This window comes from Solanum lycopersicum, chromosome 7, assembly GCF_036512215.1.
Source record: "Solanum lycopersicum chromosome 7, SLM_r2.1".
NCBI classification, from domain to species: domain Eukaryota; kingdom Viridiplantae; phylum Streptophyta; class Magnoliopsida; order Solanales; family Solanaceae; genus Solanum; species Solanum lycopersicum.
This window is the reverse complement of record NC_090806.1, coordinates 4,827,981-4,843,801: the sequence shown is the minus strand read 5'-3', so window position 1 is coordinate 4,843,801 and position 15,821 is coordinate 4,827,981. Positions and strand designations below refer to the sequence as shown.

At 27.4% G+C, this 15,821-nt stretch overlaps 2 protein-coding genes across 2 annotated transcripts; one reads left to right on the top strand and one right to left on the bottom strand.

The window, feature by feature from the left end:
• Positions 1 to 313: 313 nt before the first annotated feature.
• LOC101251790 (protein DETOXIFICATION 29-like) lies at positions 314 to 8,344 on the bottom strand. The gene is made up of 8 exons (XM_069286682.1): positions 7,913 to 8,344; positions 5,829 to 6,370; positions 5,400 to 5,486; positions 5,249 to 5,305; positions 4,720 to 4,958; positions 4,396 to 4,514; positions 1,050 to 1,136; positions 314 to 522 (listed from the first exon to the last, which is right to left on the bottom strand). The coding sequence occupies exons 1-8, from the start codon at positions 8,174 to 8,176 to the stop codon at positions 475 to 477; spliced, it is 1,443 nt and encodes a 480-aa protein (XP_069142783.1). The 5' UTR covers positions 8,177 to 8,344; the 3' UTR covers positions 314 to 474.
• Positions 8,345 to 13,331: 4,987 nt separating this feature from the next.
• Positions 13,332 to 14,666, top strand: LOC104648161 (salutaridinol 7-O-acetyltransferase-like). The gene has a single exon (XM_010325016.3). It carries the CDS (start codon positions 13,332 to 13,334, stop codon positions 14,664 to 14,666), a length of 1,335 nt encoding a protein of 444 aa, XP_010323318.2.
• The last annotated feature ends 1,155 nt before the right edge of the window (positions 14,667 to 15,821 follow it).

Below are 15,821 nucleotides of genomic sequence, written 5' to 3'. Positions count from 1 at the left end.
TGACCAAAATTTCAGAGACACACCTTAACTAAACTAAGGTCATATTACCCCTGAACTTATTTTTTTTGTAATTATATACACTTTTTGTCTTACGTGGCACACTCTGTGACCCCACATAATTGAGGCGCGTGAGAGATATTTGGATGTCACGTAAGCCAAAAAGATACACAAAATTACAAAAAAAAATACGTTCGAGGGGTAATAGGACCTTAGTTTAGTTAATGTATGTCTCTAAAATTTCAGTCATAGTTTAGGTGAATACTTATGCATTTTTCCTTTTATTTATGAAACATGATTGCTCTTATTCAGTAAATTCGTACAAGAATTGATTTATTTATTTTTTTTGATAATTTTCATAAATTAAAGAGTTTAATATTAAAAAAAATTACAACTAAAAAAATTTCAAATCATTTGTCCAAACAAATTTCAACTTCAATTCAACCTAATTTAAATTAGGTCCAAACAAGCCCTTAATCATTTGCTACCTCTCCATTCTTTTACCCTTTCTTCGGCAACGGAAGCCTGCAACAAAGTGGGAAAATAAAATACTATGACAACATTAAGTGACATTTTTCGGTGTAAGAAGCTTTAAGATAATTTTAAATTAAGCAAAATTATATAAAAAAAGATATTTTTTATTAATATTTTGATTCAAAAAATTTTACTTTTATTACTTTTGATTCAAACTCATAAATATGTTGTTTCTTTTTTGTGTAAACACATTTTTTTTCCTAATAAAAATACGGCAATATGTCCTTAATTTTCATAACTACATGATCTAGAAACCTATCGTTAATTTTTATTTAGATAACAATAAGATTCATTGTCCTTAGGATATATAAACTATTTTCATCCAAACATTTATTTTATTTTATTTTTTACAAAAGCTCGAAAAGACATCTTTCTTTAAAATAATTATTTTTTTGAAAGAAAAAAAAAACTTTAATCTTTCAAAAACATGATCAAACAGGTTCACACAATAATTGAAATGATTGAACTATTTTCTTGAAAAAATTACTATTGTATATGATGGATTTGCAAGACATTACCTCTTTTTTCCAATTAGTTTTGGAAATCATGAGAATAAGAATAATAGTTTGAAGTGTGGTTCCTAACAACATTCCTGTCCACATGCCCTGCCATTTATAATTTATTTACAAATATAAAACAAAAGAAAAGATAAAAACCATGAAATTATATATAATAATGTTTTCAACACCTTTTTCTTTCGCTTCCTTTATTCATGTGATACACTTTTATTTATGTGATACACTTTTTTAGTCCATCTCAATCAAGAAAGAAAGAACTATCTTAGATCCAAAATAAATGAATCTCAAACATTTTCTCTATGTTCTAAAAATGAATCAATTTTTCAAAATTTAAAATGTATTAATTGTTTCTTTCCAAAATTACATTTTCTTTAATGACCTTTTCAACTTCATATCTAGTTTCTAAAGAGGTTTAAGTTATCTTTAATTATTTGTTCATTTTGACTGATTAAGTAAGAATAATTTTTTTATCTTTGATACCTTCAATTAATTAATTTGAAAAAGGTAGAACTTCATGAAAATATTATGTTTTAATTCATCTATTTCATAATTAATAGAGGTAAAATGGTAAACTCATATGTTAGGTGTATCAATTCAAAAATGGACAAGTAATTAGGAACATAAAAAGTATAGAAAATTATCCTTTAATTAATATTGTGGATTGCTTTTCTTAATAGGTATATTACACTCTAACAAAGTATCGATCCGATCAGTCATTTCTAAAGGGCATCTCGTGTGGAGTCTCAAAGTTTTGAAAATGTAGTGCACTTTTAAAAATACTTTAGCACAAAATTTTTTGAGTCGGTATGATGAAATTTTAAAAAATTAGCAGGGCTAGTGGTGCCTTGAATTCGAGAATATTAATATGGTAAAAATATTAGACTATGATTTGATATTGTGATGGCGTAACAGAGACACATGGAATCAAGGGGCAATAATTATGACATTATAACTGGGAAGATAAAAACAAGTGGATAGAGACTTTGGGTGGTGTCACTTCTATAATTTGCATGCTTTATTTTGATCATTTATGTTATATATTATGTGGTAGGTTTGAATCGATGTACGTTGCCTATTACACGTTTATACTGGTACCACTCTTTTTATGCGACTTGGCATAGTTTGATTACAGGAATTTTTTGATGTCTGATGATAATCTCTGGTAGCTTCTACTCATGTTTCTTTATGGTGGAAGTTTTGCTTTATTTACTTGTATACTAGGAATCTGTAGGGTCCGATGAGTTGAATCATGACATGACAAAAAATGTCTTTGTCCACTTAATTTAAAATTCTCTTTTACCTTTACTGCCTCTATCCACTTAACTCAAAAGTTTCCCACCCTCCGTCAAGGAAATGGATGGAGTATTATCTTTCTATAATTAGGGATAATATGATTTTTAAATTGGCCAAATACATACGCAGGTCCCTAAAGTTGTTCGCGCTTTTTCCCCAGGTACCTCAACTAACCAAGATTCCTATTAAATCCTTTAACCCCTTATAATTTGATCCTTTTAAATATTCTTGGCTGATGTGGAGCCAAACGTTATCTCACGTCCTTTAAGCGCGTGCAGACTCTTTAAAAGCGCTGATGTGGATCTTGAACCACCCACCAACTATCTTCTTCCCCCTTTTAACCCTAATTTCTCCCATTCTTCCATTTTTTTCTCCTCTTTTGTTTCTCTTCATCATTATTTCTCCTATTTAGCTCATTATATTATATCTCTTTTTCGTTGATTTCTTCTTAATCATCAAGTTTCAATGTAAGAATTTCACTTTTATCACTTTAAATCTAAGAATTTCATCACTTTAATCACTTTAAAATCTAAGAATTTCACTTTAATCACTTTAATCCACTCGAAATCACTTTAAAATCTAAGAATTTCAGCTGTAAAAGTCATTGAAAGGGAGAGATTCTTAGGGTTTTCTAGTTTGGAAACGGGTTAGAAGTGATTTGGGGGGAAATTGATTTTTAGGTTTGACACTGACGTGTAATTGGGTTGGAGTGTATTGGTCAAAATTTCCACGTGGGGAAGGTTCATCTCACGCGCCTAATTACCAAAAATAATTTATTAAAATTTGGCTCCACATCAGCCAAAAATATTTAAAAGGATCAAATTATAGGGGGTTAAAGGATTTAATAGGAATCTTGGTTAGTTAAGGTATCTGGGGGAAAAACGCGAACAACTTTAGGGACATGCGTATGTATTTGGCCTTTTAAATTCCATTTTACCTTTATGAAATACATCCTCTATCTACTTTTTCAAAAATAGATATTCATTTTTTTTCTAGTCCAATTTAAAAAATCAAGAAATAATTTTATCATTGAGAAAATAGTCTAAAGCCCCCCACCCCCATCCATAATCTATATTCAACCAACTACACACTCTAACTTCACAAATATCCTATCAAACCCCTGAACATATTATTTGTCTATTTACCACACACTTGAGTGTTGTCCAGTCCACATAAACCAAATAAATTATCTCACGTGTTTGCACGTGAGGGTCCCTACCTCTTGAACCCCCAATTCTTGTGTTTTCTCCATTTCCCTCCTAAAAACGTAAGAAGCCCCCAAAAATGATTTTCATCTCCTTTTCATCTTTTCTCCATTTGTTTTGAAGCATTTTTGTGCGTGTTCATCCATACAAAGCTTATTCAAGTTTTCATTTGATATTTTTAACGAATTTCGAAAAATTTAAAATTTAAAGTAGAAACCCTAAATAAGAAATTAGAGCAGATTACAAATTCTAACTTGAAGATATAAAATAGAAATGAACATAAACAACTAAAACCTACCTTAAATTGAAAGAAAAAACGTGAATTTTTTTTTAAAAAAAAGAACAAAGGTTAATAGTGGGGAAGATGGAAAAGTGATTTATTTAACTTGGGGAAGGTGACTATTGGAGTAGTACTTTTTTTTAAATCAAAACTTAAGGCTATTGCTTCTTCTCACGCAGGTGTTCTCACCTCCTATGACAGGTGAGCACTCAAGTGTGCAGTAAATAAATAAATAAAATGTTCAGGGTGATGATAGAACAATCATGAAATTGAACTGTGTAGTTAAAGAATTTCAGGTATAGGTTGGAAAGAATTTATACCATTTTCTCTTTATCATTTAGTTCCTAATATATCTTCATTATTAATTATAGTCATTTCTCAATTAATTGAATTTATTATAACGAAAGTATCATTTTATTTATTTCTCTTTATGTTAAGTCAATACTGAACGAACAAAGAAAGAGAAATTAGTCTGTACTTTAGATTTTCGAAAAATAAATATCCATTTTTGTTAGTCCAATATAAGATGTAATTTTATTATTGTTGAGAAGGAGATAGATTACAATACCTTAACACCCATGTCGAGGCAAAAGCTAAAAATAAGGCCCAAAGGAATACCAAATGCATAGTAGCTTACTATGTTAATGTAAGCTACATATATTTGCCAACCTGCTCCAATAGCCACACCTGTAATTGTTGCTCCATTATAGATATTAATATACAAGTAATATACATTTATCGGCTATTTTTTTGACGGGTGTTATTTATGTCAAACTTTAATTTTAAATTGTAACTCCAAAGCACATAAATATATCATTTAATCGCACAATTTAACATTTTAATGAACTGACCCATAAAATATGATATTTATTTTGAGATGATGAAAATATACCTGAAAGAGTAGGTTGAAGACCGTTAAGCATAATTGTAGTTCCTAATAGAGGAGTAAGTTCATACACGGCTTGCTGAACTTCAAAACTTTTCGTAAACAAAGGTGGATATCGACTTCGAGCAACAAAAAGTGCTATCGTAAGTATCGTCCCAATTAGAAGTGAAGTAATTGATACCACTAGGACTGAAAATTTTGCTGTTCTGGGGTGCCCTGCTCCTAGTTCATTTGACACCCTTACACTGCAACCAAAAACAACAACTTTATTTTATTCAATTTTCTATTTATAGTTTCTTAAGGGTGTGTCAAGTCAATATTGAATAACTATTGTTCGACAGAGGAAATACCATTTTAGATCTCATACTCCTTAAGAAACTAGGTAAGTTAAAATAAAAAATTATATATTCTAATAAAAAGCCTACTTAAATTATAATTCCTCTCGTATCAAATTGATCAAAATATATTTTATAGTATTAATCAAATTTTACGTTACTTGAATATCAAAAAATTAAAAAATGCTACACAAACAAACCTTATTGCAGCATTAAAGCCAATGCACAACATGAAGGTCCATCCAACTATGCTGGTGCTGCAAAACATTGAAACAAATAAGGTTTGTGGCGACTAAGCTTGTGTTTAAACATGCGATATAAAATCATAATTTCAGATCAGCGTAAACTCACCATATGGAGACGGCATCAACAACAATTTTTGCATCCTTTACGTATCCAGCAGAGATAATCAAAGCCATGAAGTACCAGTACTCTAAGCTACACAATTAACAATCTCTTAAAAGAATTAATATTAGTTACTAATTAATAGCAAGTAATTGCATGCAAACTTTTAGTAAGGACGACAGGTAAATAAGAACAGACGAAGTATTTCATTAAGGGTAAATTAGTCATTTAAAGTTAAAATTATTACTTAAAATAAAATTATATCATTTTTTTAAGACTGATTACGAAAGACGTTACATAAACTCAGACAATCAATAAAATGTGTATCTTAATTAAAATATTGGTTAAAATTCATATAATTTAATTTTTAAAAAAATGTAAAACACGAGAAATATTTCATGACGCCACGTCATAAAAATTGATAGAAAGACTCACCAGATCATGACACCAGATGCAAGAGACAACCTAACAAATCCCCAAAGATTTTCAAATGCCTTGAAAGTAAATCCAGACCAAGCTTCACCACAAGTCCCACATAAAATGTAAACAAATTGAGCAAGTACCATGAACCACCATGAACCATTTAGCACTACAGCTCCAGCCACTAGCCCCAAATCCATTTTCATCATGAACAACCAACTCAACAAGGTATGACCAACTAGCGCGATCGCGGCTATAATGGCCATAACCATCATCTTGCTTTGGGCTTGAAGAAATTTTTGAATAGGAAAGTTCATTGCATAGGCAAATAGTTGAGGTATCATCCAAATAGAAAATTTACCAGCCCATTTTGCTATGTCTATAGGCTGGCCAATGAATAGTAGAATTTGAGTTGCAAATAAGTAGAGAAACATTAACACTAATGCTGCTGTGTTTAGTATAATCAAAGATCTTTGCAAATAGACACCTAACATGTCTAATTGTTTAGCTCCATATGCTTGTCCACAAAGTGTTTCCAATGCACTTCCCATACCTAACTGTTCGAAAAAAGATCAAATATTTTTCGTAAGATTTTTTAACACTAATGATAGCAAAAACATCATATATTGTAATAGTACACACATGATGATATACTGAATTCCGCACATTTTCAACTGATATTCGCTATCAATGAGAGAGAGTTAAAATTTTCATTAAGGAATATCAAAATATTATAATTATGTTGTTAGTTAATACCAAACACAAAACTTTTGTAATACTTTAATTAGACATAATACATAAATATGCCTTTTAATTTAGTTCCAAATTACATTGCACAAGTAGACACTTAAATTTGTATAAAGTTGAACAAATAAACACACATGTCTTACATGTCGTTTTTTGTCCTACATGATGTCGTACGTATATTTTGTCACGTAGAACTCATGTATTTATTTATTTAAAAGTTGGATAGTTAAAATGTATGTTTGTGCATTATGAAAGTTGGAGGTCAAAAATAAAATTTAAAACTAAATTTAGGATCCAATATATGTATTATGCCCTTTAATTAACATCTGCAGAGATTTCAATTTGTGCTAAGAGATATTATGACTAAAATTAAAAAATCAAACTTTGACATGTCTATATTATATTTCCCGTGTTTTATTATTTGACTTATTTTGATGTGACATAGACTTTTAAGGAAGTAAGTAAGATTTTTGAAATTTATGATTTAAAATTAAAAATATATCAAATATATTAAAATATTAGTATTCAATTTTATGGTCTTATGTTATGTTACAAGTAAAAATTAAAGAGCAGCTAAAAATAAAATGACTATTCTTTTTTAAATATACCAAAAAAACATAGATCAAAACAAATTGAAACAATTAATATTGAAGAGTTGCTAAATAATAAAAAAGCCATTTTTTTAAAACATCTTTAAAAAAATTAATTAAAATAAAATAAATTTTTGGATGAAAAGAATGTCCAACTTTGGTTCCTCACTATGCTAATACAAACCAAATACATCCCCTCCTCCTGATGTAATAACTGTAGCTATATTTCGTATATATGTAAACTATAATTATATTTCGTAATAAAAAGGATCAAATGATTCACAAGAATAGAATAAAAAAACAAAAAAACTCGCTAAATACAAAAACACACTCCTTATGAGACAAACAAATTATAAAGAAAAATAAAACAATTAAATTAAAACAAAAGGAGTAATGAATTATAAAAGCACCATAAAAATTCACTAAATACCGAAAAAAAACTCATTATGAGATAAACAAGACTAAATAGAGAAATAAAAGTAAAACACTTAAATTGAGAAGAAGAAAATAATATAGATTATCAAAGGACCATAAGAACTCACTAAATACCAAAAAAAAAAACTCATTATGAGATAAACAAGATTAAAAAGTGAAATAAAATTAAACACTTAAATTGAGACGAAAGAATTAAATACTTAAATTGAGACGAAAGAAAAAAAAGAAACTCACTAAATACGAAAAGAAACACTCCTTATGAAATACCAGACTAAAAAGAAAAATAGGCCAAACACATAAATTAAAACAAAGGACGTAATAGATTACCAAAGCACCATAACATAGTCCAGCAATCACAGAGTTTTCTACAGAAACAGCAGCAAGTTGTAAGACTCCAAGATGGCCAGCAAAGAGTTGTGTGATTTGAGCAATTGAGTATTGACATATTGAAGTTGAAATTGCTGGAGAAGCAAGACTCCATAACTTCTTTGATTCAATGTAGAATTCATGGAAAAAAGTTTTAAGTCCATTAATTCTTTGCATATCATCCTCAGAATTAAAAGAAGGCAAATAGTTATAATCTTCCTCCATTTCTATACAAGGATGTGCTTAATTAGTTGGTGAGTGCTTTAATTTTTGTTTTCTAAACTACTTTTCTATTCTTTAGTTGAATGGTGTAGATGCTAATAAGGTAAGATATGCCTATATCTTATTTTTGTAGTGTCTCGCTAACGAAATTATACTGAATATGTTATTGTTAGCTTTTATGTTATTTTTAATAATGTATTAAATGGATTCAATATTAGGGGTACAAAGGTAAAAAAATGCTTTCTAACAAAGGCATTTTTGTACCAAGAAAAAACTTAAAATCAAGATTTTTTTTATTAAAAATAAAGGAGTACTTACCACTTCAACCGTTATATTGGTTAGTACTCTCTATGTACCTATGTAATTGTTTATTTTAAAAGTGATACACATATTAAGATACCAACAATTATCATAGATTAGTTACAATTTTACTTTTAATTTAAAAGATTATGCAACTCCAAAATATAATAAATATATTTTCTGATTCCAAAAAGCATGTATTATAATTTAGTACTATTAAAAAAATTTTAGAATTAAATAAGAATACGTTAGAAAAAATTATTATTTTTTATTGATTTGTTAAAATGAACAGAGAGAAAAGAGAGTAATAGTTATTTTCAAAAAATAATAAATATTAGTTAATTATAATAGAAAATTTCAGAAATTATGGATTAAGATAGAAGAGGATTAATTGATATTTGAGCATTCCCACGTTTCTTTTTTTCAATTTCAACTTTCAAATATCAAGACGATTAATTGATATTTGAGCTAGTATAGTTACTTTACTATACTTGCTTTATTTGTTGTGTATCACTCTCATTTCACATTGAATTTTGTTCAAATATTCCTTTAAGTTTTTTTATATTTTTACTTTATATTTATATTAAGAAATAATATAATTTTATTTTTATATTCTTATTTAATTTTATTAGAATTTAAGTTTTCAATTAATAAATATTAATTAATTTATTTTGATTAATTAATTTAATCAATAAATACGAATCAATTACTTAACTTTCCTAAGTTCATCAAGTATATATTCTTAAGATTAATAGCTTACATGAATAATAAAAAAATATGATAATTTATGATTAATTTTATAAAACAACAAATATTCATTATTAATTAATTATTTATTAAAAAATAATACTTTCTTCGTCTAGAAATATTTGTCATGTTATCCTTATCGAAAGTCAATTTGACTAATTTTTAAATATAAATTGGATCATATTAATTTGTATTTTAAACAAAAAATTAGATATTCAAAAATTATATGAAAAATATTATAAATTATAATTTTTGCATATAAATATGATAAAAGATACATCATAAAATGTTAGTTAAAATTTTTATAATTTAACTTTAAAAATAAAAATTATAATAAATAATATCGAATGGAGAAAATATATATAAAAAGACACGAAGAGAGTACCATTTATCGAACAAATGAACTATATATTTTAAAAGAAATGCACATGGATCCAATCTTGGAGTTATCATAGCAAACACTAAATAATGGAGTCAAGGCTCTTACAAAGATCAAGGTTATGTCCTTTCCAAGAATATCATAAAATTTTGCTTGTATTTTCCGCAAGAGCATACTAATTTTGATATTTTAAATAAATAAATTATAATATTAATTTAATATTTTAAGCAAATTAAATTTTGATATTAAAGATTATACCAAAAAATTATAAATTATAAATTTTTACATATTATTGTGTTGAAAAAGTATATCATAAAATATTACTTCCTTCGTTTATAATTGTTTGTCACGATAAGATCATGCACACAGCTAAAGAAAAATTTAATACAAGGTGCAATTTGACTAAGATAGCCCTATCATATTGAGAATATCAAAACTCTACATTATTTTTCAGTTGAACTACACTCTCATTAAGGATAAAATTGGAAAAAAAGTGACTAATTATTTTTTAATTGTTTAAATTGAGAATTAATCTTCGACATCTATTTTTAGTAGGACAACTATCACATATAGTAAATACATAAATTATATTTGTACGCTATAACAAAGTTTGCATAATTGCACTCCATAGCAAACATATAAATGTATAATTCACTATACATATACAATTGAAGCGAATTGTATAAAACGAAATGTATAAAACGAGAAGAAAAAAAAGAGGCTTGGAAAGAGAATTGTATAAAAACGAATTTTATAATTATAAGTGTATAGAATGATTATATACAATTTGAATTTGTATAAAATGAGAAAGAGAGAAAGGCAAAAGAGACTTGGCCAGGGAATATCCAATTGAATTGAATTGTATAAAATGAGAAAGAGAGAAATTATACAATTTGAATTTGTATAAAACGAGAAAGAGAGAAAGGCAAAAGAAACTGGGCAGGGGAGTATCTTTATTGTATAATTATAAGTATATAGGACGAAAATATATGTATTTACATGTGTATATATATTTTCTCTCGCTTTATACAAACAGAAACGCAATTTATACATTTCGCTTCTGTTTGTATAAGCGAGAGAGGCGAGGGTGGTGAGCGAGATCTGGAAGAGGGGAGAGAGTGGAACAAAACATATGTATTTATACAATTTCCTCTGTTTTATACAAATAAAAATAAATTTTATACACTTGTGTTTGTATAAAAGTTAGAGGAAGCGAGCGAGAGAGGAGAGTGACAAGCGAGAGTTTGAGGGAGAAAGGTGACTGGCAAACAGTTGCTACGGGGCACAGTTAAATCAAAATGTATTTATAGCAATTAATTTGGTTTATTAGTTTACCATTATATACAATTTTATCTTTTTATATATTTGTCAAACAATTGTGGAGGAAAGGAGCCGTCAAAGTCTCATATTTTGATTCTTAAAATGGAAACTCAGACAAATAAAAGTGGATGATGATAATATTAAATGAGAAATTATATATAATGGCTAACTAATAAATTAAATTAAATTAAATGTTCTTTGATTTAGTTGTGCCTTTAGCAAACGGTTTGTCAGCACCTTTCTCTGTCAAACTCTCGCTCACCACTCTCCCTCTCTCGCTCCATCTCTGGCTCAGTCTCTCTCTTACTTTCATACAAACACAAGTGTATAAAATGTGTTTTTGTTCGTATAAAGCGAGAAAAATTGTGTGTGTATATATATATATTCGTTCGCCTTTCTCCCCTCTCTCCAGATCTCGCTCACCACCTCGACTCTGTCGCTTATACAAATAGAAACGAAATGCATAAATTGTGTTTCTGTTTGTGTAAAACGAGATAAAACTACATATACACATACAAATATATATATATATATATATATATATATATATATATATATATATATATATATATATCTTCGTCCTATACACTTATAGTTATACAATAATATTTTTCTGCCTAATTTTCTTTTGTCTTTCTCTCTTTCTCATTTTATATATACACAAATTATACAGCTGATTATAATACAATTGTTTTCTTTTGTATATGTATATCAAATTATACAATTGATTTCTTCATATATGCATAACGAATTATACATATTTATGTTTGTTATGAAGCACAATTATGCAATTTTTACTATAACATACAAATATAAATTTTTTGTTTGCTAAATGTGAAAGTTACTCCATTAAATAAGTCTATAATAGTAGTAAATCATTACTCCCTATACCATATATTATATATCATCTCTTTTTATAAATAATTGAACTACGATATTTTTCTTGTTATAGAATTTATGCATACATTACTATATTTTACATATTATATCTTTAATAAAATAATTAATAAATTTTAAAAATGTAATCATCATTCTATCATAAAATTAACTTTAAAAAATAATATAAGAATAAAACAGTAAATTTCCATTATTTTTTAATTAGAATATGAAATATAAAATGAAACTAAAACTAAAAGTATTAAATCGTATTAAATGTGACGTGCGTTTCATGACTTCTATTATTGGAAAGAAAGGAGGTATTAGATGAATATTTTATTAAAAAAATTATTAAATGATATTTAATATTAATCTTTAAAAATTAATAAAATAATAATTAATGCTAAAACACCGCTTATGCAGTTCAATACACGTGTATGCAATTCGATACACGTGTCTGTTACTTTCCTATTTGGTCACTACTCGTTCTTTCTTTATTTTTTTACTCACTCCGTTTAATTTTATTTATTATTATTTAATTTAATATACGTATCAATAAAATTATTATTGATATAGATATTTTATTATGCAATTTATAATTAGTAATATCAGGTTTTAAAAACTTACTTGAATATTAATTATGCAAAATATATTATTTATATTTTGAGATAAAAAATATTTCTATGATTATTTTAGGTTATAAATACGCTCAAGAATTTAGTAACAAAGATAATGACACGTTACGTACCACAAATTCCACCATCATCCTCTTTTTTTTTTTTTTTTTTTTAGACATGAAGATCAGTATGTCAGCGATATAAAGATATTAAATGAATCTATTCTTTTTTTTTTTTATAATAAATATAGACATAAAATTAATTATGGGAATATTGGAAATAGGTTTGTTTTGTAGAGAAAGGGAGAAATGGACACGTTTAATGGTGACAAGTTTGTCTCTTCATTTTAATGTGTCGTGTCTACAAAAAAAATAATTAATATTTGAATTAAAATTTGGTTAATATTCTAGTTCATAAGCTTAGGTATCGAAATTATTGTTATGTTGCGTACTATATTAGTGTTAATTTTTAAGGTCTCTTAAGCTAATGTTAAAAAGATTTTTTTGATTTCAAAATATAACGAAAAAAATAATTAATTTATTTTGTATAATTTAAAAATTATTTTGATCTTTCTAAAAGTCCAAAATGTTAAAGATCTTATTTGTTTGTAGTTTAAGTAGTTAGAAAAAATTTTAGTTCATATCCTCTTTTATCAGACGATATAGAAGACATTATGCTAATTAAGGGTGTGTCGAAAATAACTTTTTAATTTTTATGATGTAAATCTAATATATAGACATATTTTTTTTTATATATATTTTACTTATGAAATTATATTGACCGTGTTGTTAAGGTCGATTTTAGCCTCCTTTAATTTCTTTTTAAAATGTTATGAGAAATGGATCGAGACATGAAGGCTATATATTGATGGCATGATTTGGAGTTATTATAGACATCACCTTCAAATCAAAATAGAATAATGGAGTCTAAGGTTCTTACAAAGATTCAAATCCTTTCCAAAAATATCATAAAATCAAATCATGATAATAATGTTGATCACCCCAAAATTTACAAATTATCTTTCTTTGATCAATTTGCTCTCCAAATGCATGTCCCTTGTGTTCTTTTTTATCCACTCAAAAATCCCACATTTACTAAAATTCCTATTATACATGAACAATTTCAACAATCATTGTCTAAGATTTTAAGTCATGTTTATCCAGCATCAGGTAGATTTTCATGTGATGGTCAATCTATCAATTGTCATGATGAAGGTGTTTTGTATATAAAGGCAAAAGTTGATTCTCAATTTTGTGATTTCCTCAAGGATGCACAAAAAGATATCGACCTAGCATTGAAATTTTGCCCTAAAATCGATCGTAACGATTCGAATTTGTCTATCACACCACTAGTTGTAGTGCAAGTGACGGAGTTTGCTTGTGGTAAGGGTCTAGCTTTATGTGTGAGCTCTGAACATGCGGTTATTGATGGATTCACAGCATTGAAATTTGTTTACGAGTGGTCTAAAGTGAGTAAAATGGAAATTAATAAGATCAATTGCTTCACTTTTGATGATTTTGGTACCATTTTTCCACCAACAAGTGATAGTCATTCGTTAAAAAGAGTCAAGTCTCCTAGAGATGATCATAATCATGATTTTCCTGAAATGGTAGCAAGGAGGTTCGTCATAAATCAATCAGTGATATCAAAACTTAGGGAAAATGTTGGTCTGATTTGTTTCAGACCATCACGAGTTGAATTGGTGATTGCTTTTCTATGGAGAGTTCTAATCAATGTTTATCGACGTAAAAATAATGGACGTATGAGACCTTGTTTATTGAGCGTCCCTGTGAACTTACGGGGTAAAATTGACTTCCCAAGATACGAAAATTCCTTTGGGAATTTTGCTATTGAAGTTCCAGTCAAATTCATACCGGAAGAAACAAGAATGGAGGTAAAAGACATTTTACTATTGATCAAGGACGTTATACAAAAAATTAACGTTTCATTTGCGAAATCAAGTGATGACATATATACCCTAGCATCCAAGTTTCATAAAGAAATACAAGAATGGGAAGAAAATGAACAAGTGGATGTGTGCATGGCCTCAAGTTTATGTAGGTTTCCTATTAATGAAGCTGATTTTGGTTGGGGTAAACCTTGTTTGCTTAGTTTGGGACTGAGACGTAGTGATATGTTTTGGTTGTATGATACACCATGTGGTAATGGAATTATTGTTCAAGTAGATTTGAAGAAAGACTACATGGACATGTTTGGATGTGACAAAGATTTATTGTCTCTCACTTGTGAGTAGGCATCATGTTTTGTTGTGGTATTGAATAAAGTTTTATTACTATATATGTAATATTTGGACGTCGTAGTCTTGCATAAGCATTATTATCGCATGAAATTGTTAAAAAAATAGCATATGCAATAAAGACATTTCAGAATTATATAATTTAAATTAAATATCTTATAAACTTTGTAATGATCAGAGAATATTTAGTTTTTTTTAGTTTGTTAGGTCGTAAATATTAGGTACTTCATAAGATACGGCCTAGCTTTCTTATTTGTAGTTGTTCCTATTGATATTTTTTTATTTTTAATAAAGGACGCTAGACGCTGTTTAATGGTAAAAAAGATAGAGAAAAAAAGACAATAATCACAAATATGTATCAATATAAGAGCTCAAATTCGGGTTTATCTTCAATGAAGATCTCCATTTGTTATATGGGAAACGGATTTGATATACCCCTCAACTTTGTCATTTAGAGCTGATATACCCTTCGTTATTAAAGTGGCCCATATATGCCCTTACTGTTATACAAACGGCTCACATATATCCTCTGCCGTTACAAAATGGCTCACATATACCCTTCATTTAATGGAAATTAAAAAATTAGTTTTAAATTTATATTTGTTAATTCTAATTTTTTTAAAAAAATTATTTAGTGGTATATATGATTCTTTTATCAAAGTTCAAGGTATATTTTAATTTTTTTCATACATAAATTATTTTTTGACTTCTTTTATTATAATTATTTGAGTTTCTTATTCTTATTTTGTTTTTTCTTTCATTCCTTAGTTTCAAGAAAAAAAATTTAAACTATTTTTTTTGTGTGTATTGTAATTTAGTTTCGTATTCGAAGAAAAAAATTGGTCATCTATAATAAGTTTTACAAGAATATTAATGAAACATAAATAAATTTGATTATCAAAATAATAATTATAAATTAGTCATTAAAACAAAAAAAAATGTTTGACAAGGATTAAATTTACTCATATGGGATTATATTTTTTAGAAAAACATAATAAAAATTTAGATTAAAATTATTATTATTTTCAATTCCGTTAGAGGAAAAGGGTATATGTGAGCCATTTGTTTACATGTAGGGGTATATATGAGTCACTTTTATAACGAGAGGTATATCAGCTCTAAATGACAAAGTTGAGGGGTATATCAAACCCT

What these genes read in the sequence shown, in the direction of transcription:
- LOC101251790 (XM_069286682.1), bottom strand. Translation starts at nt 8,176, where the DNA reads ATGGAGGAAGATTATAACTATTTGCCTTCTTTTAATTCTGAGGATGAT. An exon ending in GTTGATGCCGTCTCCATATG is followed by an intron (nt 5,306 to 5,399) that starts GTGAGTTTACGC and finishes AATGTTTTGCAG; the next exon opens with CACCAGCATAGTTGGATGGA. An exon ending in GGCTTTAATGCTGCAATAAG is followed by an intron (nt 4,959 to 5,248) that starts GTTTGTTTGTGT and finishes TTTTGGTTGCAG; the next exon opens with TGTAAGGGTGTCAAATGAAC.
- LOC104648161 (XM_010325016.3), top strand. Translation starts at nt 13,332, where the DNA reads ATGGAGTCTAAGGTTCTTACAAAGATTCAAATCCTTTCCAAAAATATC.